The following is a 21880-nucleotide window of genomic DNA, read 5'->3' as shown; positions in this document are numbered from 1 at the left end:
ACAGGCAGGGGCACCTTCCACTTCCAAGCCCTGTCCAGCCTGGTCTGGGACACTTCCAGGGATCCAGGGGCAGCCACAGCTTCCCTGGGCACCCCGTGCCAGGGCCTGCCCACCCTCACAGAAGAATTCTGAACCAGCTATTTCAAGTTTTAAATCATCTTGCTTCCCCACATCAGTTGCACTCCTGCTCAACACAGACTTCCAAAGAACAGGCAGAGGCACTTGGCTGCTTTAGCCCCAGAGGTCAGGCAGAATTAAACCATGGGTTTGTTTGGAGCTCTGCTTTCCAAGTGCATTTGTAGCCACCATATCCAACCCTCACTTCCCACAGATGCCTTGGATGAGAGGCAAACCACAGAACACACAGTCATGAACTGAGCAGCTTATCCTCAAAATACTGCAGCCTTTCAGTGTGACCTAAATCAATTACATGGGCAAAAATGAGGCCCTAGGAGCAGCAAGTCTTGGGCAATGGTCAGCACAATCCATTCTGTGTAGTTATCTTTTTATTACAAAGCTCCAATCTAACCTTTTAAAAGCTTCGGATATTCTACTCAACGGGAGTGGCAGACAGGTATCTTGTGTGTTATTCCAAAATGGCATGATTTTGCTTTACATTTTACATACATTTTCATTTTGTATCTATACATACTAGAGATCCTTTTTTCACCATCCTGGCTTACACTTCACATCAATATTTCAACTGTTTTCATCCATCAGCCATTGTTATGCTAAAACCTAGGTGTTAGCAGAGCTCTATTTTTGAAGCTGTCTGCCAGAGCATGTCTCACTCAAAGCAGTTTGTCAAAGAAATTCACTCCCAATGTGAACAAAGAGATATTGAAAAAGTAGTTGATGCAATTTTAATTTTTTTTAATATGAGAACAAGTCAGTGAGACAGATCTAGATTATTATGAAACATAGTATATTATGCTATTTCCAAAGTCTACTGAAATGCAAGATTCAGGAATTTGCCAAGAAAATTATTTTGAAATTAATTAATTTATTTTATTCGTTGAATTGATCCATATTACATTTGGCACAGCCAACTCACAGCCTGCACCCCATAATCTTTACCTTATCCTAATGTGGGGAATTCCCCTGTAACAGAGTTCATTTATGGAGAAGACATGGGATTAATTTAATGGCATTTTTGTTTTGGAATGACAACTTCACCAATTAAAAAAAAAAAAATTATGAAAGGGACAAGAATTCAAGGAAAGCTAGTTCAATTTAAGGTAAGTTGAGGTTGTACTGAAGTGACCCCTCACTGGAATCTACTCTAAAGAGCAGCAATTCCTGGTAGTTTAAGATGATTTTTGCATTTCCTCCTCAGCTATCAACCAACTCATGTTAATCATCACCTTTTCCATTAGCATAGAGCTAGAGAATGCTCTGGGAACATCTGCCTTCAATAATTCATCTCTCACACTAATAAACTCCTGAGCCAGTGGCTGCAGATGCACCTCACTTTTCCCCTTCCATACAAACCCTAATTACTTTTCTGAGTGTATTTATTAGCTTGGACAGCAGCCCACCTCCCTTTTCAGTTCTCTGCTTATCATCTGCCCTCCCATGCAAATAAACACTCATAAAAACCTGAAACCTCCTAAAGATTTTGTGGAGAACCACAGCCTGTCTCCATCCCAGCTGTTAGCACAAAGGAGGCACCTTACAGATCTTACCTTCATTAGAAGGTCCTTCCAAGAATAAGAGGGCAATCATTAAGGTAGTAGCCTCCAGTTATTTAACAATTAGACGCCTTTTTCCTTTCCTGCCTGGGATTCTCCCTGTTCCATCACATGGGCAGCAAGCTGGGGTCCCTTCACTTGTTTTCATTTCACTAACTGTCTGAATTTCAGATCAAAAAAATCAAACGGTTGACCTGTAAACCAATAAGCAAAGTTATTTTTCAAGCAGCTGTCTTTAACATCACCAACTCATTATTTCTAACAAAGCAAAAGGTAAAAAGCTCTTATAGTTGAGTCTTAAAGCAAATAAAGAAATCAAATTCTTACTGACCTTTTAACATGCTGGTGTACTCTTTTTTTCAGTTATAAGCATAAGCTGAAAACACTAATTCAGAGTTGAGTATCAGCTCCTTGGCTTGGTCTCATACTGTTTAAAAAGAAGCATCTGAGATCCTTCCATAGCAATTGTCACTCCTCCTAGGCAAAGCTTTAATTATTAGCCTGATTCTGTCATTTCTGAAAAAACCAAACAACCAGTACAGAACTCCCCTGGTATTATGACTTTTTATAGTTCAGTTCAGTTGCTCAAAGTCAATATAAATTCTTTATACTGCAGTTAGTAGGCCAAAGTCAAATGCTTTTCTCCCAGTTCAGCCACAAGACTGATCTTCATGTCTTTCCCAGAAATCTAATGAAGTCCTTCTCATAACTGCTCAGAGAATGCAAAAAGATCCAATTTCTTTGCAATATTTATTATTGCAGTTATCATCTTGCAACAGTTGCAGCCAAGTAAGCATATGACCAAGTCCTAAAAAGTACCATTGTTTTGCTTAAAACCTTCTCCAAGTGCCTCAGTCCCAATCGATCTGAGACATGACTAAAGAGTGAAGGAATTCTGCAGATCCACAAAACCCAGTGAAATAAAAATTAGCTCTGAGTAGCAGCCAGCAGCCAAGGAAATCGATTGCTGCCCCTGATCAGCACACAGATCACAGCTCTGCTTTCTGAACAACCTGAAGGTGCCCAAATCTGTTATGGCCTGAAACAACAAAGACTGGGGACTTCTGCAGTGTTATGGCTCAGCCAGAAAATAAACAACTCATACTGTTCAGTGCTCGGTCCTGTCCATCTGGCTGAGCTCACAAACAAACCAAACCGAGCCACATTTCCAGTGCCAAATGAAATATTTCCACCAGAAAACACTTCCTGTTGATAAACAAAGCATCAGTCCTGCTTGCTTGCTATGTGATTTCTAGGAAATAAAATAGTGTTTTGCAGATTTGTTTGTAAAGATAATCACTGTGAGTGATTACAGGATCAAGCACTTGATCAGATTTAAGTGTTCAATACACACTGTCTGTCTATTTACAAACACCTGGTGATAATCCTGTGTTGTCCTAGACAGAGATGAATAAAAACCAGTTCTGAATAGCGAGTGTTTCTTTCTAGGCAACCTGAGGAAAAAGTTACCTTGAATTATACGACAAATAATTAAAATTATCAAAGGCAGTGGCCCTGAGGAGGAGCACCCAACCCTCTGCTCACCCAGATCACATTTAAACCAGGAGAAACACTGCCACTTCAGCTCCTGCCATTAGGAAAAGGATGTCATTTCCAAAGCTTTTATTTCTCTCAGTCTAGGAAAACGGGGCGTTATCACCAGTGTTTGTAAACACTCCCCCCACAAAGCTGGGAAGTTCTGCAACTGCAGTAACACAGGCAATGGTTGTTTCAGCCAGGTTTCACACTAACAGTGCCAGAATCCAAGCAAGAATTATTCAAAATTATGTTCAGACATAAACCAGTAGCAACCTGCTATATAATTCTTCACTCTGGTTCATGACAAATGAAAATCCTAATTCTCTTAGGCAAACAGTGAATTATTGCAAACTGAAATAAGCTTTCAGTGAAGTGGTTCAACTTCCAGGACAAATGCACTTGTTAGATTAATTCCCACTACATTTTCCTCTGGATGCCAACACAGAGGTCACTTCCAACATGCTGACCCTTGTCCCACAGGATTAGGACTTGCATTTAATACACATTCTGGCATAGCTACACTGCCTGAAGCTTGCACAGCCTGGGCAGTTACTTGAATCTGAACAGAAACATGTGGGCAAATCAGTTGAGAACTCCTAAGCCTCAACCACCATGGAATACAACACAAAACTGCTCCAAACCACCCTGGTTTCTTACACATCTTCCAGGGAGTGAAAAGTCCCTTTATTTTCAGTTTTATTAAGCATGTAGCTACTACTGGCATTTCAAGAACACACGATCTAAAATTAGCACAAGCTGCTAGCTACATGCATTTTTAAAAGGCCAATGCTCCCAGCAGTAAGTCAGAATGTGTTTTCTTTAAACCTCACCTAGAAATTAAGATCCAAGTTATCTGGAAGGTGCTTGAGTTTAATAGGGATAAGTATTTTTTACTGAACTGCTGAGGTGTCTAACAACACTCATCAATAAAGATTCACACTGACTGACAGTGTTACCTCTTCAGTGAGATCTCCCTGCCACTGTCAAAGCAGCAGATGTGGTGTTTCACTCACACCTCCAAGCCATTTTTCCATCTCTGGGCAAAAAAAATCAATACAAGGTAGAAATTCTGAATGCACAGCCTGAATTAAATCTTTTTAAACCAGAGTGGTCCTCACACAAAAAAAGTTATACAATAGTTAATAGCTACCTAGAAGAAATTCAATAACGTTTTGTCAACAGATTTGTCTCAGATGTCTCTCACTCCCCAAAGGACACAAACTTTGTAAGAGAAAACTTCCTCCTGTTTGCATGCTCTGGATATTCAAGAGTATCACTTTAGAAATCAGATTGCCTTGGATTTGGCAACACTGTTCAAAATTTGCAGCTCTTCCATCATTGCAACATTTTTCTGCAAGTTTAGATTTTAGAATTTGAGAGTATCAACATAAGAATCACAGGTTTTAGGAAGGCTACAGCCAGAACAAGTAGAAAGAAACTGCACAAAAACGCAGCACAGTATTAGTTGCAAACATCGCAGTTAGACCATTTTTCCCCAATGAGTACTTCTATAATCAAAAAACTAAACTCTCAGCACAGAGTCTGAACGCTGACTATTTAGAAAATAAGGTAAATGAAACTTCCAACACTCATAGTTTTACTGCAAGTACAACAGCAAAGAACTCATTGATTTACCCTGAAATCCTGTGAATTGTGCATTCTGCTCACAAGCACTTAACGCTTCAAGTTCCTAACCCCTGACAAATATCTTAAAAATAAAAGGTGAAAATTACACGGGTGATTGTTCAGCAATGCTGAGAATCTTTCACTAAAGCATTGTAACTTGTGATGCAAATGCAACTTGTACTAAAAGCCTGTTTTCCACTGAAATACAAGCTCACATGTCTGAAAAGCTGAAGATGGATGGCTTGAGCAGGGTGCTGCTCTGCCTGGGCTGTACCTGCACTCATCCCTTATCAGGCAACTCAAACACCTCACTATCAGGTTAGTGAAAAGGAAGTATTAGGACAACATGAGAAGGCTGATCTGTGCTGGCCTGTTAGCTTATTTTTTCATTCAGTGAAATTTCCTGATAAATGTTTCCATGGAAAGTTTATATTGGCAGAATTTCTCATCTCCACAGCACTCCGTGGTTTCTCAGATGCACTGACAGAGGGAATCAGCTACAGAGCCCTCTGATTTTGTAATGCAGACAGACAGGGAAGAGGGACTGAGTGAAAGGACACCCAGCCAAACGTACTTGGGACTCCAGCACCCATGAACTTGGGGATAAATAACAACTTTCCACAAAGTGCAGTTTGCCCAATGCAAAAAACTTAATTGCATGTTTTGGCCAACAGTTGCTCCTCTAAGTGCTGCAATTATCTCAACATTAAGGGATTAGCACAGTCACCCATTAATCACAAAATTACTCAGATTACACCACGCAAAGTAGCCAACACCGAGCGGCATTAGCATAAGACAACAACTTGACTTCAGGAACACGCTCCTGATTGCACTCAAGCCTAGGACACAGTGCAGAATTTCCAACTTAGAGAAATCCTTTCTTCTCCTCTACAGTGGGTGTTGAGACTGTAACAAACTGTCTCTTTCACTCACAAGTCTCTAACCTGACCATCCTCCAAAAAAGAACAACTCTGCATAGTCAAGGTTAATCAAAAGTTTAGAATGAAGACTAGATTTCCTTTCCTTAATAGTCTGGGTTGGAAGGACCTTCTCTCCCAGAGAAACAGGTTCGAGCTTGTTAGGACCTGGAAATTATTTTAGAGCCCAGGTGTAAAGCAGCAAGAGTTTCTGTGCAGCATCCTACCCTGCTTCTGCTCCTTGAGGAAAAGCACATTTAGGTCTAAGACAGCAATTCACCGAACAGAGCCAAGAGCTCTCCAACACCGATCAGCTCTGCAACAGCAAATTGCAGATCACAGGCTCACCCACTCCTAAACTCTCAGAAGACCGTGAAGATCTGCATCTGTTTTTAGCAAGTTTACATTCTGCTGCTCAACTTTACCTCAAGTCTTGCACATTCCTAGTATTATTTTCAGCTAAATCCAACCTGGGAATCAAGCAGCACATCACCTCATTTTGAATTCAAGTTGAATGGAGGTTGTAGTAATTCTAAGGCACAAAGGAGCAGAATAATATAATCCTCAGGTTACAGACTTTGCTTACCTGACTAGCTTAAAGAGGCTTTACTCTGTGGGGGTTTAAAAAGAATTAAAATGAAAGCTTAATTCCTCCCCCCACCCCAATCACTCTCAGCATCTTTATTTATTATTAATCAGGTCTCATCTGCTCAATACATCATTTCCATAAGATTAGCAATCAGCCACATGTTACAAGACAACAAACCCTGTGTCCTTTCCTCAACACAAAGCTTCCACCTCCTCAAGAGTAAACAAAGAGCAGAAGCTAAAACAGTTTTTGCCTTTATGCAAGTGAGCCCCTGGATGAAAAAATTACAGAAAACAGAACTGATTTTCAATCTCAGTTATTTCAACCTTGTAATACAATTTGTCATTACCAAGGGCCCTTATCTATTCCTTCTTATGAATACTCCACATCAGCTCTATCTTGAATGCAACATAAATACAAGCAATTTGATTTACTGTTGTTTTTAAGGGAATTAATACACTGGGTTTTATTTTAAACAGGTAAAGTTAACTGCAAATTCATACATTTGCTGACAAGTGGATGGAAGATGCAAATTAAACAAGTGCCAAGCAGTTAAAAATATTTGCTTTTACATCAGCAGCACACTATTACATAGCAAATATAAATGTCCAAACACAGAAATTAGTCTGAAAGTTGGCAATCACAGGGACCAGAAGCAGAATCAGATCCAGGAAACCCCTTTACCCCTTTCAAGCACGTGAAAGTGATAATCTAGAAGCCTTCAAAACTCTCAAGTTATGTCATTTTAGCTCCTATCTCAAAGTCTCCCAGAACAGCTGCTTGTCCTTGAGTGCTACAAGAATTTGGCTTCTTTTTATTTCCAGAAGCCAGCAGCCTGCAAGCGCTCCAGAAGTCTGGGAGAGTAAAAGCAATGCACACTGAAGCTGCTGCATTCCAGCCATCACCTATGTTTCAATGGCCTGTTTGTCCTGCTGGAAGCAAACACTGAGGAAAAAATGCTTCCTGCAAGTGAGGAAACCACTCACTATCCGATATCTCAAGCATATACAGCTATCTTGACCATTAAAATCCATTTTTACAGCTCCATAGGAATTATTTACAAGCCATTACAGCTAGAAAACAAAACCCACGCTCTCTCTCCATTATGATTTTCCATGTCACATCCCTCATCAGCATCAGAGCTTCTACTTGTCCACATTCCCAAGGAGATCAAATCTACTAGACCTCTCTCCTACACAGCTCCCATGTTTTTGAAGCCCATTTGTTTTCACTCAGGTGTTTTGGGTTGCAGTCAGACACATCTCGATGTAAATTTTTAGCAACTGATTCAAGCTCCAGGACCAGCAGCAACCACACTGGGCTTCAGTTCAGAGGCAACATTTTCAAGATGCTTATTGTACTACCTCCTAAGACTCAGGTTTTATGTTCTGCTTTAAAAACTGGACTAAAATTAGACATGTCTAATTTTTACTTTTTTATTTGCGTCTTTATGGGATGGTAATACAATAATAATTTGGCAGTACAAAACCTGGAGGACAGTTCAATATCATCCTGTTGCCATCACTGCTTCTTTTCTAGACCTTCATGCAAATTTCAATCCGGCACCTTCAAGCTCAAGCCCACCGCACTTGTTCTTGATTTGAATGTGCAAAAAGTGCCTCTTATGCCCACAGGTAATAATTTTCCTCAACCCAGTGGTGATCCTCATGGCAGATCCATCACTCAGCCCACAGACCCAAGAGTACAGCACAAACCTACCCAAAGTCACAGGGTTGTAGAGGGTTTTTCTGGCACCCTGTAGTGTTCTACACACACTATTCCCAGTGAAACCTGCACCTTAATCCCTATCCTGGGAATATATTACCCTGAGGACAATAAATGTCCTGTTTCTGCTGACAGGTAGGTAGGAGCAGGCTTTTTATTGATGTCATCAAGTTCACAGAGGTAAATGAGATGCAGAGATAACAGACACAGTTCATACTCAGGGAGAACATAGATTCATAAAACTGTGTTCATCCCTGTTTGTAGCAGCTTGTTGTTTTGGATTGGTATTTTTTAATTACAGCCCCAATGATCTTGTTTGAAAAAGATCTAATCCCATTTGTAATTGGATCTATTTATCCATATTTCATTTCCCTAATGTGGCATCACTCACCAGCTTTTATCAGATATCACCACTTACCTAGTAGGCAGTATTTCCATCTGCTGAGTAGAGAAACAGCATGAGAACTACACAAAACCAGCTGCAGAATGTCAGACAAGGAGGAGAAATGTCTCCACGTTGCATGGTAACACAGGTTCCTCCGACAACACCTTTCACTGGAATTCAGGAATAACAGACAACTTCTAAAACACTCCAGTGTTGTTTTCTTCCAAGATGATGGTATTTGTATTCAAGCGTCTAGCAGTAGCTGGTTCAGCCTGAGTACACCACCTTATTTACATATTAATTTTAAAAAATCATCATCCAAAACATCACCAGCAGCTACCTGCATCCCTACAAATCCTGACAAAATTCGTTTTCCCCATTTATCCACCAAGTTTTTAAAAGCTATTGGCCTAGTTAGCAAATTAAGGGATATAAATGTGAGCTTTAATTTTAATAATATGTCATTACCTAACAACAAGTAATCCCTAAAGGGACATATTTGCACTTTTTAGGTCACTGAGGTATTCTGCCTCTTGCTGTTGACAGGCTATATTCAAATCACAGCCAAACACCTGTATTTAAATGCTTTTTGCTTCCAAATTGACTAATTTCTTTCAGCTGTCTGTAATCTTATTTCAGTGCTTGCTGTGAGAGCAAGCCAGTCAGGCTCAAATTAGAAAACTTGATATGATTAAAGTGTCTAAATCACCTTGAAATATTAAGTTTGAGATAGATTAATGTTCATTTTGTCAAAGACCCACTTTAATCCAATATGTTACAGAAGCAAAGCAATCCTCCCCATTCACATAGAGAGCAGCCTGTACAATCCTCAATCTGAGGAATCAGCTCCCTCCTGAAACAGCTCTTACCTTACTTAAGAAAAGGTAAAAGTCATCTCTTTTGACTACTGCATTCCATAACCTAATATCAGGATTCTCCCTATCAGCCTTGAAATACAAAATCTCTCTGGCTTATGTTAAACTTGATTGGTTTGTACAGTGAAATAGTCCAAGCATACATCCTCCACCAGAATCACAGCCAAAATACCTTCATTATCCCAACACTGCGTGAATATTTTATTTTCCTTATGTTTTCATGCTGCACTGACATCACCACCAATTCACATGGCACACCGTGTTTTCCATTACCTAAAGCTGCACAGACATATTCTGCCTTCACCCTATAGATAACAACCATGTAACAATTATTACCATACAGATGATGGTAATTTTCCAGCTTGAAGGGGCAGAGGAAAAGCATGTTCTGGAATATTTTTTCAGCTGTTGTTTAAATCCCACAGATTTAAGAACAACAACGAGACTACATGAAAGCCACTGAATTTCCCCTTTAACATTACAGTGACTAAAATGGACCAGCACTTGAATTCAGCATTTAAAGCAAAACAAGGGCCACCAATTGTTTACATTTGTCTGCAGACCAGTTTTAAAACACACATAATGCTCCATCCTAAAAGCTTTTGTCAGATAATTTGGAGAGGATTAGCAAGTGAGCAATTAGTACATGCAGTTCACATCAACTACCACGCCAATTAGCATCATAAATCAAACCAGCAACCCTCTGATTGAATCCTATTATGCGGCATGCAAGATGTTCCAGTAAGCAAAATATTCCCAGAGAAGTAATGTGTTTCTGGAAGCACCGCAGGGCTCCTGACTCTGCTAAAATACTACTTTTATCAGATATTAAGCAGCTATCAAGGCAGGTGTCTGCTGTAAATATTGATCACCTGGCACCCAGATAGCGACACACATCCCTCCCCCCAGCTCAGAGGTCACACCTGGGTATTCAGCACAGCTTTCTCCAGCAAGCTGTGCCCCATCCTACTTAAATTTCATTTTCAACTAAGTCAATAGCCAGATCCTTCCAACATCCAGATGCTATTAAATGCCACAACCTCAGAGCGGTGAGGCATTTTTGAAGCTTAATTAACGAAGGTTAAAATTAGACTCTTATTTTGCATGAGAAAAATAATGAAACGGGACGAAATGGATGAGTTGCCTCAGGGTATAAGGATCGTTTTCCTCAGCTTGTTTCTGTTCCTCCCTGCTTTCATTTACTCAGCTCCAAGGTTGGAGCTACAGATTGCCATTCAAGTAACAGAACTGCCACAGAAAAGTGATAAACCACTTCAGCAAGGTCCCACCTGCACTCAGGCTGCAGCTACAGATTTCTGCTGTATTCAGAACATACCAGCAGAACTGTCAATTCCTACAGTTCCATCATCCATCATTCATGTCACCACCCTGTGCAGGGGCTCAGACGCTGGCCCAGGGACCCACAGAGGTCTTTCAACCCCAAACCTGAACAGCAATCCAAAACTAATTTTATGAAGGAAAACTATTACTCAGCTTTATCACAGTAGAAAGAAAATAATCCTAGTAGTTCTTTAGCATGTATTGAAAATATGAGCAAAGCTTTACTACAAAAGCATTTTTAAACTCTGCTACATCATTGATTTTATGTTCATGACAGCAATAGTACATTATTTTCCTTCATTGTCATTATTTATTAACCTTGATAGCTGACAATTGTACCCTTGGCAGCACAACCAATAACACCTCCTGGCCACAAACAGAGATGGTGCAATTCATAACAACATCAGAATCGTCACAAATACCCACATCTGTTAAGATTTTCCAAGCTCTCATTCTAGTTTTAGTGCTTAAACAGTGATCCAAATCAGAGATATACAGCCCATCTTTCTCTCCATACCTGCTTCATAACCTGCCTCCCACAGCAGCAGATATTAAGCTGTATGTCACTTCAGTGATAGTAAGCTCCTATCTCTGACTTTTGATTATTTCTTATCAGGCCAAATTTGTCATGTCATGCCACCTTACCTAAATATAAACACCTACCAGGCCTATCCATGAGCTGTACAAGGGCTGTATCAGTTTACTATGACCTAACATTAGTTAATGTTTTATCTTTGCACATCAGGAGGAAATCAGTCATTGAAGCCTAACTCAGACCATTACGTAAAATATACAAAAGAAAAGACATCAGTATTCAAACCTAACATCCAATGGCAGCTCAGTTACTCCTTCTTACTATTCCAGCATTGGAAATGGTGAAATGGATGCAGTAAGTTTCCAAGACATCCTTGGAAAGGATGGCACCCTGTAGTCAGATGAACTTTTTGAAAGCAACACAGGTAATTTGCTAGGCCAAGTCTATGACAAGAAGTGCCTTCAGTTCCTACTGCTCTAAGTTGGCTTTATGGATTTCCTGGCTGCATTCATGTGCTACAGCTGCCACAGAAAAGCTGAGGGATGACCTGATTTTTGCCTTGAGACATGAAAATTACTATAAACATTCAAGCCACCTCAAGGAATTTCACTGAATGAGTAATTCTGGCTGTGACAGTGTAGAAAGCAGGAAGGAAAAGGACGATTCCATCAATTTGCACCTGTTAACCTAGTTCACAGCAGCAGATTTAAACTGCAAAGCCACAATCACTTTTATGCTTTGAGAACACTCCTAGATCCTATAATGTATTTACATAGCTCTGAAACTACCCTCCCTAAGTTTCTGGGCAAGCCTACTTAAGATTGTTTCCTGGACTTGGACATATATTTCAACTTCATGTTTAACAATCCACTCACAGCTTTAGACATTTCAATCTCTTTCCTCACCTTCCTAGTTATGAAGCGTTTTCCTGAGTTTGGCTGGTGTATCTTTGAGAAAATTCACTGCTGGATGAAAAACAGCAGCTAACAAAACACTGTCTGATATTGCACAGCAAGGTCACCCTTCTGAACCACAGAATCTCCTGAGCTGGAATAATCCTGATCCACAAAGATCACAGAGTCCAACCTCTGTCCCTGCACAGACACCCCAACAATCCCCCACTGTGCATCCCTGGGAGCAGTGTCCAAACCCTCCTGGAGCTCTGGCAGCCTTGGGGCTGTGCCCATTCCCTGGAGAGCCTGGGCAGTGCCCAGCACCCTCTGGGGGAAGAACCTTTTCCTAAAATCCAATCTAAACATCCCCAACACAACTTCTTGCTGTTAGAGATGTTATAACAAAGGGTTCCACAGACACTGGGGGGAAATGTAGGGAAAATTAGCAAAATAGACATAAAATGTCTTCAACACATACAATGAAATTTTCAAGTCCAAGATTATTCTAATCAGGCACAAAATTCCTCATTTGTCCACACACTGGCCTTCTCCAAATCCACATGCCAGGCACCTTAGTTGAGATGTGATGCAAACAGTTCCTGGCACACAAGGGGTTAACTGAGACACACCAGCACTTACCAGGTTAAATAGGATCCATTTAAATGATTGCTGTCTGGGCATCCCAGTGCCATGCTTTTAGCATATTTCCTCTGGAGAGCACAGTTGCTGTGATACCTAGAAGACAGGCATCCTGGCTGCTCTGCTGAGCATGAGCAGCTCAAACAAAGATGAGGATCTCACACCCCAGCCTACTGTGTCTGTATCACCGACTACTGATGCTACAAAACCCTGCAACAGTGACTGACTGCCTGTGTCATTCCTCCTTCATGCTGGTACTGAAAAAGACAGTTGTAAATTATAGAGACAGTGGTAGAATTAATAGAAAATTTACTAAAGGAAACAACATCTGTGGTTTTAGTTTAGTAGAAAATGTAAGCACTACCAAGTTCAACTCGAGGTTTTGAGTTAAGTCATGTTGAGCATTGATTTGGTCTAAGCTACAAATATTTCCTCAATCAACTTAAAAATAATGAAAAAAAAAATTGAAAAGTTTAAGCTTTTTACAGACAAACACAAAGCAATGCAACCAAAGCTATAGATTCAACTCCAGTGTTCCTCAGAGTCCCTTTGCTTGCCTGTATCTTTCTTTAGGATAAAAGGGAAAATTACCAAAGTAACTGTCTCATCATTTGGTTTACATTCATTATCCAACTATGTAAACTAGTGAAGCTACAAAGGAAACTTTGAAATTGCATCTTTCACACAGATCAACCCTGTGGTTTTAGTTCTGGCTTCCTGAAGTGGTTAACTGAAGCATATTTAAGCAGTAAGAAAGAAAAAGTGAAAGAACAAGTCATTCTCTGGTTTAGAAATGCACCACTATCTTAACACTCCATCATCTGTACCACTATGCAGGCTCCAAATAGATTAGTCAGGATCCTGAAACTGCATTAATGAGGCTGAACGTGCACACACTGATTAAGTAACACATCTGCTTCCACCCACTTAAGAAAAAAAATTATTAAATACTTCCAGAGGGTTTTGGAATTGCCAGCTGCCCACAACAGACTCACCACCTCCACCAAGGAAACCTGACATCCTCACTGTTTCCACCTCAGAATCAAAATATAAAACAAACTTCCGAAGAAATCATAGATTCCTGGTAGCCAAAAGACATCTAAGTGAGATGTCTTAGACCTTAGTGACCTTATTTCTAACATGGATCACAAGATTCATGCTGCATTTATAACCTTAGCACAATCACAAGAGAAACACAAATTATCTGCAAACAACTTCAGATCAAAACCTACTAGGAAGTAGTTGAAAAGTCTCTCCTTACAGACACGAGGAAATACTGAGTTAAAATCATCCTCCTTTTCAGTCTCCATATAGAAATCACAAGAGTCTTTACATCAAAAATCAGCAGCTTCCCAACTGGTCCACATCTGGCGCTGCCTTTGCTCCATTTCATGGTGTGAGGACAGGCAAGAACACAAAAGAGAAGCTGAGCCACAGTTCTCCCTCAGTACAGGTGACACAAAAGTACAAACAGTACTTGAAGGCAGTCAAGGACAAAAACTAATATAACAGAAGACAAATCTCTCACTCCCACAGACATCAGGATTATCAAAACTATTGAATATACCACTTGCTGTCTCAGAACAGAAAACTTTATCCACTGTAGATTACTAAGCAATCATTTTGGATTTGTTCCACAACTGATGTAAAGCCATGTGTACAAAGGTCACACTGAAAACCCTTCACATAAAAACTAACAGTTGCAAAAAGAGATGTTTGAAATGCACTGTCAGCAAAAGGTCACACAGTTGAGATGCAACTGAGTTCTGAGATTTTTTTTTTGGCGCTTACATTACCTTTTTCTTCAAAGATTTGCCAAAAATATCGACACTACCATTCACCTTGCTTATTGGTAAGGACAAAACCAATCCCAGTGGTGACGCAGTAGAGAACAGAGTATTCCTGAAGTCTGGGGAGTTGTTCAACTGCCTGGCACTACTCCAAGCCTCTCTCATTAGCCAAAAATTACATGGGATTTTTTAATTTCACTTACAAATATACTGTAGCCTGAAAATTATTAGCAATTAATGACATACCTCATATTCCCACCTTGGTTTTCACAGCATTTTCAAAGATACAAACCTATTCCTTCAGGTGGCAAAGTTAAGGCTAAGACCATGGCTACTTCAAGTGCTGGAAAAGAAGCACTTTTCCTAATTGGAAAATAAGTCTTGTGAAGACACTTGGCTGGAGCACCGATGTCACCTTTCGGAAACCACAATTGCCATTTTGTTACTGCTCAGTACAATGCTGAACACAAACACAGCCACTCAGCTTCCAAAGTGTTTCCTTTTCCCGAGTGCCTGAGCTGAATAAAAGCAAATCCAAAGTCCTATCTGCTGCACTGCCGAGTGCCCCCTCTTAGGGAGTAGGACTCATTTGCCAATTTAAATAGAAATAAAAACAGTGATGTGTATACACAGCAGCACGATCTCTTGTATCAGCATTACTGCCTGCTGCTTTCAACTAATCCCCCAAAGCAAACGGTGGGAGAAGGCCGGCACACTCCCTGAAAACTCTAAAGCCTCACAACACACTTGCTCCATCAACATCAGCTGATCCACAGCAGGTCTCCATTTTTGCCCCAGGGAAAGAAGTTATGCTCACAAGTCAATGGTTTAAGGCTTTCCTCTTCATCTGTAACTCTTCTGAGCTTGCTCAAAGGCATCTGATACTTAATCATGCAGCTTTTGCAGAGAATAGCAGCAAAGCATATAATTTAAAGCCAGAACAAGACATTGCAGGAACTTCAGACACAACTATCAAACCTAGTTTTTAGTTTGCCATGCAAGTACAATTAGTATCAAGCATTTGAATCTTCTTGTTTACCCACATGCTGCAGTCTGACATGTTCCACATTAAAAAGAAGTATTTTTTCATCTGCATAGGAGCCACACAAACAGTAAAACATGCACTGCATTTCACAATTTCTTCACACTGGAGGTCTACAGAATGGTATGGTGTGGAAGATCATCCAATTCCAAACTCTGCCACAGGCAGGGACACTTCCCGTTATCCCAGGTCGCTCCAAGCCATATCCAACCTGGCCTTGGACACTTCCAGGGACCCAGGGGCAGCCACAGCTTCTCTGGGCACCCTGTGCCTGGGCCTCAGCACCCTCAGTATGTTACCTTTGAGCCGGGTTAACAGCTCAGGGCACAAAGGCATACGTGCACAGTCAGCAGAAAAGGGCATTAAGAGACTTGTCCCCAACACGTTGCTTTGACTGTTACAGGAAACAATCCTCACCCGAGTCAGTGCTTACTGTGTTTATGCAAGCTCAGAATTTACCTGGATACACTTACTCACCACCTATGTGGGCAGATTCCCCACACCTGAATCACCCCAATTTAATCCCCCAGCAAACCAGCAAAAATAACACATTGCCATGCTCTGTTGTGCTCACCCAGAAATCCGGAACAAGGTGGTTGTTTAGAAAACCAGATTGATCCTGTCAAATTACACAGTTTGAGCCACAGTTCCAAGATGCAAACATAACAATAACTCAAAGAGGCCAATTGCTATTACGGTTTCAAGATGCAATTGTCTTGTGTGATATCTGGGGGTTTCTTCAGCTTTGGTCAGTGATGCCTAAATATCTGAACTATGTCATCATTCTTTTGATGTACTGAAATAATATAACAAGGACCCAGAGAATCCCAGAATGGTCTGCGTTGGAAGGGACCTTTAAGCCCCCATCCCATTCCAACTCCTGCTGTGGGTGGGGACACCTTCCACTATCCCAGGTTGCTTCAAGCCCTGTCTAAGCTGCCCTTGAACAGTTGTGGTCTTATATTTGCCTAGAGAAAGCAATGCTTTCACAGCACATCCATTCTTCAAGTTATTTGTCTCAGCCTTCAATAGCAACAGAAGTGTTAAGGCAACACTGCTGCTTCAGCTCCAAGACTAAGTATTACTCCTCCTGTAACACTGTGCTCAACATACCCAAACAATACCAGCATTCAAGGGGCTGCAAAATTGGATAGCTACAACAATTAGATGCCTCTGAGGCTCGTGTACTTGGTTTTAGCTCCACCCTAAATGACTTTATTTTCAGTAAACAGCACTTTTAAAAGTGACCAGAATAAAAAAAATAAAGCAAGGTTTGCACCTTCTCCCACCCACACACTTCCCCGTGTAGCTTTGCACTGCCTTGAGCAAGTTATTTCCAAATGTACAATCTCACACTTTCCTTAAGGCTTAGATTATTTCTTGATAATCACTTAATAATCATAATTTCAAAATTAAAACTAGCATTTACAACATGCTTTTTCAAAATTTATTTTTAACAGAAAGACTAGAATAAAGATCAGAAAATGCTCTGGAACACAGCAATTCATACCTGCATGTCTGGTATGGCATTCTTACCAATTAAAGCAATTATTTCCCCTTAATTAAATAAACTACTTGAGATGCTCAACACCTGCTGCATCAGCATTTTAGTACTAAGTATATTAGTATTTTTACAGACTATTAAAGATGTGTACAACATCTTAGCTCAAGTGTTTTGAAGTCTTTTTGTGAATGAGTAAAAATTAAGTTTTTCACCACCTTGGTTTTTCATCTTGCTAAAGTTTATAAAAATATAGTGCTAGTCTCAACCTGGATGGTGACACTGGAACTGACATATTCAGCTATTACCTACCCCTGCACATCATCACACTGTGGAACCTCGAGATACTCTCAGTAACTTAAAGACCACTGAAGGCAATTCATATGTTCTCTCCCTTTTTCTGAGCACACAACATACTTGATATAAGAAATGTTTCATGTTGATCAAGCAGTGACGTGAGCTACAGAACACGCGAAGGCAGATTTTACTACAGTAAAGTCTGTGTAGCAGCCTAATAATATTAACTACACTGTTATTAAACTAATATAGCAGTCTAAGTAACTGTTTGGCTACTTAGGATGAATTTCCTACAAAAAATACAGAAGAAGTGTATGCTTTTGAACTGTTAACTCTGAAACTCTGAGACATGCAAGAACCTGGAAGCAGGCCACTTGTTACTTTAGCATCTTTAACCACTGAGGAAAAACTAATGAAGCACTGTCATACAGAACTGTTCTATGCAGAATCACATGTAACTTAGAACAACACAAGGCAAGAAATCTATGTGCAAAAAGTACGGACAAATTAATTTAGCACCCAGTTTAGCATCTGCGCTCTTCATATTCGATAGCACATTTGTACCTGAATATAAACAACTGCTGCTGAAAGGGGAGTTTCAATTTCAGATTAATTCAATAGTCTTTGGTCCAGCAAGTATGCCTAGACACTCCTTATGAACTCCAAATGAAAGAACTCCTCCAAATGTAAAGAGAAAGAGGGTTTACGTTGCAATAAAATCCAAAGTGCTGGAAAGACAGTGCCTCTCTACATAGACAAGAAAATTCTAGGAATCAGTAATAGGAACTCTACTTCACTCAAAGTCCCAAATTGCTTAAGATTCCAAGCATGTTCTTCTCCAGAGCTGTCAAACCTCTCTTGAGCAGGAGAGTATTAAATAAGCTGTTCAAGGAGCACGTGTTGGATGGAGTTGATGCTTAAAGCAGCCTGAACTAACAAGTCTATACTCTTCCCTTTATGGGGTACAGCTCTCCTTGCAGTGGAAGGAACTCTTCCGGGAAGTTACTTCGTATTTTCTCACGGCAGCCACATGCCAACCACACCACAGTTCCTGTCAATGAACCTCAAGTACCCTGAGGTTAAAACATTTTGTCATTTGGGGAGTATCAGTATAACACTAAGCTCTTTGCAGCAAAATTGGAAGGCAACCACCACAACCAAAATGTCTGGTTTTCCTACATGCAACACATGGCACTACCACACGGATTTAAAAGCTGCTATCAGCTTTTAAAAAAAGAGAGTTAACTAAAAGCAGTTTACCATAAATACAGCCTGGTGGAGTTGTAATCTAAAGGAGTGAGGAGTTGTTTTACCTCTAACTCTTGTAACTATTCAATTCTTAAATATATGAGAGCTAGTTGAAGAGCCCTCAGAAGACATGAAATACCCTCCTTTTCTAGAGAAATCATTCCCATCAATCAGAGCTACTTTCTCATGACTCAGTGTCCAATAAAAGTTAGACAGCAAATTATCTGTGAAGGTTTTACTCATCCTCTCAGCTCTTGAAACATGTTTTTAGACTGCTATTTTGGTTTTCAAGTCTTTGTGATTGACAAATGAGCTGAGCCACAGTTAGGTAACAGAAATCATTAATACATGAAAAGACTAACACAAGTCACATGCTAAGGAGATAACTACATCCAGTGCTTCACATCCTCCTCCCACTTTCACACCAGCTTGGCACATCACTAGAGCCCAAGCATCTTATTCAGAAACATATTTATATCACATAAACACGTATTAATTACCATTTGAAAAAAATGCTCTGCTGAAGGCATCATCTGTCCCGAAAAAATCCAAACACCAGCAGCACAGAGAAAGGGACAGTGCTTGTGCCAGTCTTCCCACTAGATATAGTGGTAAGTTTTAAACTCCTCAGAAGAGGAAAGAAAAGGCAAAGTACTCACAGGAGAAGACAGCCCCACACCATAATCTCAGCAGTGACTAATAAAACAGAGAATATGCACAAATCTCCACCACACACTTGGTCAGACGTAGAAACTTATTTAGGGATTGCTCTGTAGTAAGTGACAGGCGCTGCCAGCCTCCCTGCCTCGCCACACAACACGCTAAACCCAAAATGTTAACTGCAAGAACCACGATGTCTGTATATTTAAGCTTCACTGCTCAAGAGGCACACAAATAAATCTTTCAGACAACAATCTCGATAGCAGCTTTTCCATCGGGACTTTTTGATTACATATCATTTAAAGACCAGCTAGGCCACCAACACAAGATGGTTTTAGGCAGGTCTATTTCAGCTGCTGTACATCACACTCTGCTACCCTGAATCCCTTCCAAACAGTGACAGGATACTCCAGTTGAAAAAGCACACGACATGAAGCTCAGCAAGTTATAATGCAAAATAAGTCATAAATTTCTCCACAAAATACATATTCCTAGCCAGTACTGTTTGCTCTTTTTAACTCCTCCAACAGTTAGGAAAAAATATCTGCAGACTTCACTACGCTGGTGATTTCTTTCCTTATTTTGTGCATCCTAAGCAGTTCAAGCCTCTGTAGTGCTCCTGCGGGGATAGATGCACATAAATCTAAGCTTAGAGGGCTGTTATCTCCATCTTGCCTCCCGACCTGTTTTTACACTACTGCACAGACCAACACCGCTCCACAACCCAGCTGCACGTCTTGTTTACCCACTTCACACCACCAAACCACAGCCCACACTGTCTCCATCACATGCTGCAGGGAGCGCCGAAGAAAATTTCATTTTCCCGAACCCCTCTGCAGGCAAAACGAGCATCACCCTTCCCACCGTAACCCAGCCCGAAGGAGCCCGCTGCTCTCCCGCACAGCAGCAGCAGACGAGTAGCAAAACAACTTCTAAGCCCCACAAATCCCCACAGAGGAGCCACCCAGCGCCGAGGAAAGGATGGGGACCAAGCCGGAACACCTCCGGCTCCCTGAAAACGGCAGCCACGACGGGTGGAGGAAGGGCAGGCGGCCCGGAGCGGGGAAGCGGCTGCTCCCAAGGACCCGCGGGGCATGGGCTGGGGGCACGGGGGGACAGGAACCCCCCAGGCTGGGCTGGGGGAGGTGGAGGGAAGGAGGTAGCGGGGGGCGTGAGGGGCAGTAGGGCCATGGAGGAGGCGGGGCGGAGGGGACACGGCTATTTATGGGGGTGGGAAGCAGGGGACCAGGGAGGGAGAGGGGTAAGAAACAGAGCCGTGGGCTGGGGGAGGGGTGGGTAAACCCAGAGCCGTGGGCTCGGGAGGGTCTGGAGAGTGGGTAAACAGCCATGGGCTAGCGAAAGGCTGGGGATGGGCAAAAAGAGCCACGGGCTAGCAAAGGTTTGAGGGAAAATAAACAGAGCCATGCGCTGGGGGAGGCTTGAGACGGAGAACGACTGGCGGACGTTCGGTGCGGGGGAGCAGAGCGGGGGAGGTTTTGGGGGGTGCAGGGCCAGGGGCTGGGGGAGGTTTTGGGGGGTGCAGGGCCAGGGGCTGGGGGAGGTTTTGGGGCATCCTCCACCGCTCGCTCCCTGTGCCCGCCGTGCCGGGGCCACCGTCTCACCTTCGATGGCAATGACATGCTCGCGGATCTGGTTCTGCAGCACGGGCTCCTCCACCCGCTCCAGGAGCTCGTAGATGGAGTAGATGTTGGGGTGCACGGACTCGAAGCGCTGGATCTCGGCCCGGATGGCTGCCGAGTTCGCCAGCTGCTGCTGGTAGTTCATGGCGCGGCCGCTCCGCTCCGGCCCCTTCACGCTGAGACCCCCGGGCGGCGGCGGGGGCGAGTCCGGGCCGCCGCCGCCGCCTCACTTACCGGACACCCCTCCCGCCCCGTGCCGGGCCGGCAGCAGCGCCTTGGCCTCGCAGCGCGCTGTCACTTCACGACGGCGGCGGCGGGGCGGGGCAGGGCCGCCCCCGGCCCCATGGAGGGAGGGAGGAAGGACCCGCTCCCGGTCGCGGTCCCGGTCCCGCCGCCTCCTCAGCCCCTTACGGCTCCGGTCCCGGTCCCGGTCCTGGTCCTGGTCCTGCCGCCCCCCCCGGCGCGCACACCCCCCCCAGCCAATGGCCGGGCCCTCCCCCGCACGCGCGCGCCCCCGCGGCAGCCAATGGTCGGGGCCCCGCCGCGGCCTCGCGCCCTCCCGCGCGCTCGCCCCGCGTCCTTCCCCGCTTGGCCCGCTTCACGCTGGCGCAGGCCACGCCCCCTCCAGGTGACGTCACCGCGCAGGCCCTGCACCGCCCCGCCCTCGGGCACGCCGGGAAATGTAGTCCCGGAGGGAGGCACTGAGGGAGGGTCGGGGTCGCGCCGCTCCGTGTCCCCTCAGGGACACCGGGCCCGCCCGCACGAACGCCCCGCAGCGCTCACTCTGCAGGGAAGGATGGAGGCCCTCGCCGTGAGTCTGGCCCCCGCTGCCGCTGGAGCCCTGAGAGAGATTAAAGTAAAAAATTTGTGTCCAAAGTGCGCCATTCACGCCAAGAATGGCAGCCCCGGGCCTGGAAGTGTTCCAGGCCAGATTGGACGGGGCTTGG

At 42.9% G+C, this 21880-nt stretch overlaps 1 protein-coding gene across 7 annotated transcripts in view; it reads right to left on the bottom strand.

Moving 5' to 3' along the window:
* Nucleotides 1-21147, bottom strand: part of AGAP1 (ArfGAP with GTPase domain, ankyrin repeat and PH domain 1) — a 306094-nt gene extending 284947 nt beyond the window's left edge. For 5 of the 7 annotated variants that reach the window (XM_033064417.1, XM_033064424.1, XM_033064423.1 and 2 more), the window contains exon 1: nucleotides 20916-21147. In XM_033064417.1, the coding sequence (XP_032920308.1) occupies nucleotides 20916-21078 (163 nt within the window). In that variant the 5' untranslated portion in view covers nucleotides 21079-21147. The remainder of the gene's footprint in view (nucleotides 1-20915) is intronic. The other 2 variants (XM_033064419.1, XM_033064420.1) reach the window with 1 other exon arrangement.
* Between the last annotated feature and the right edge of the window lie 733 nt (nucleotides 21148-21880).

This window comes from Catharus ustulatus, chromosome 7, assembly GCF_009819885.2.
Source record: "Catharus ustulatus isolate bCatUst1 chromosome 7, bCatUst1.pri.v2, whole genome shotgun sequence".
Lineage (NCBI taxonomy): Eukaryota > Metazoa > Chordata > Aves > Passeriformes > Turdidae > Catharus > Catharus ustulatus.
This window is presented reverse-complemented; position numbering and strand designations above follow the sequence as displayed.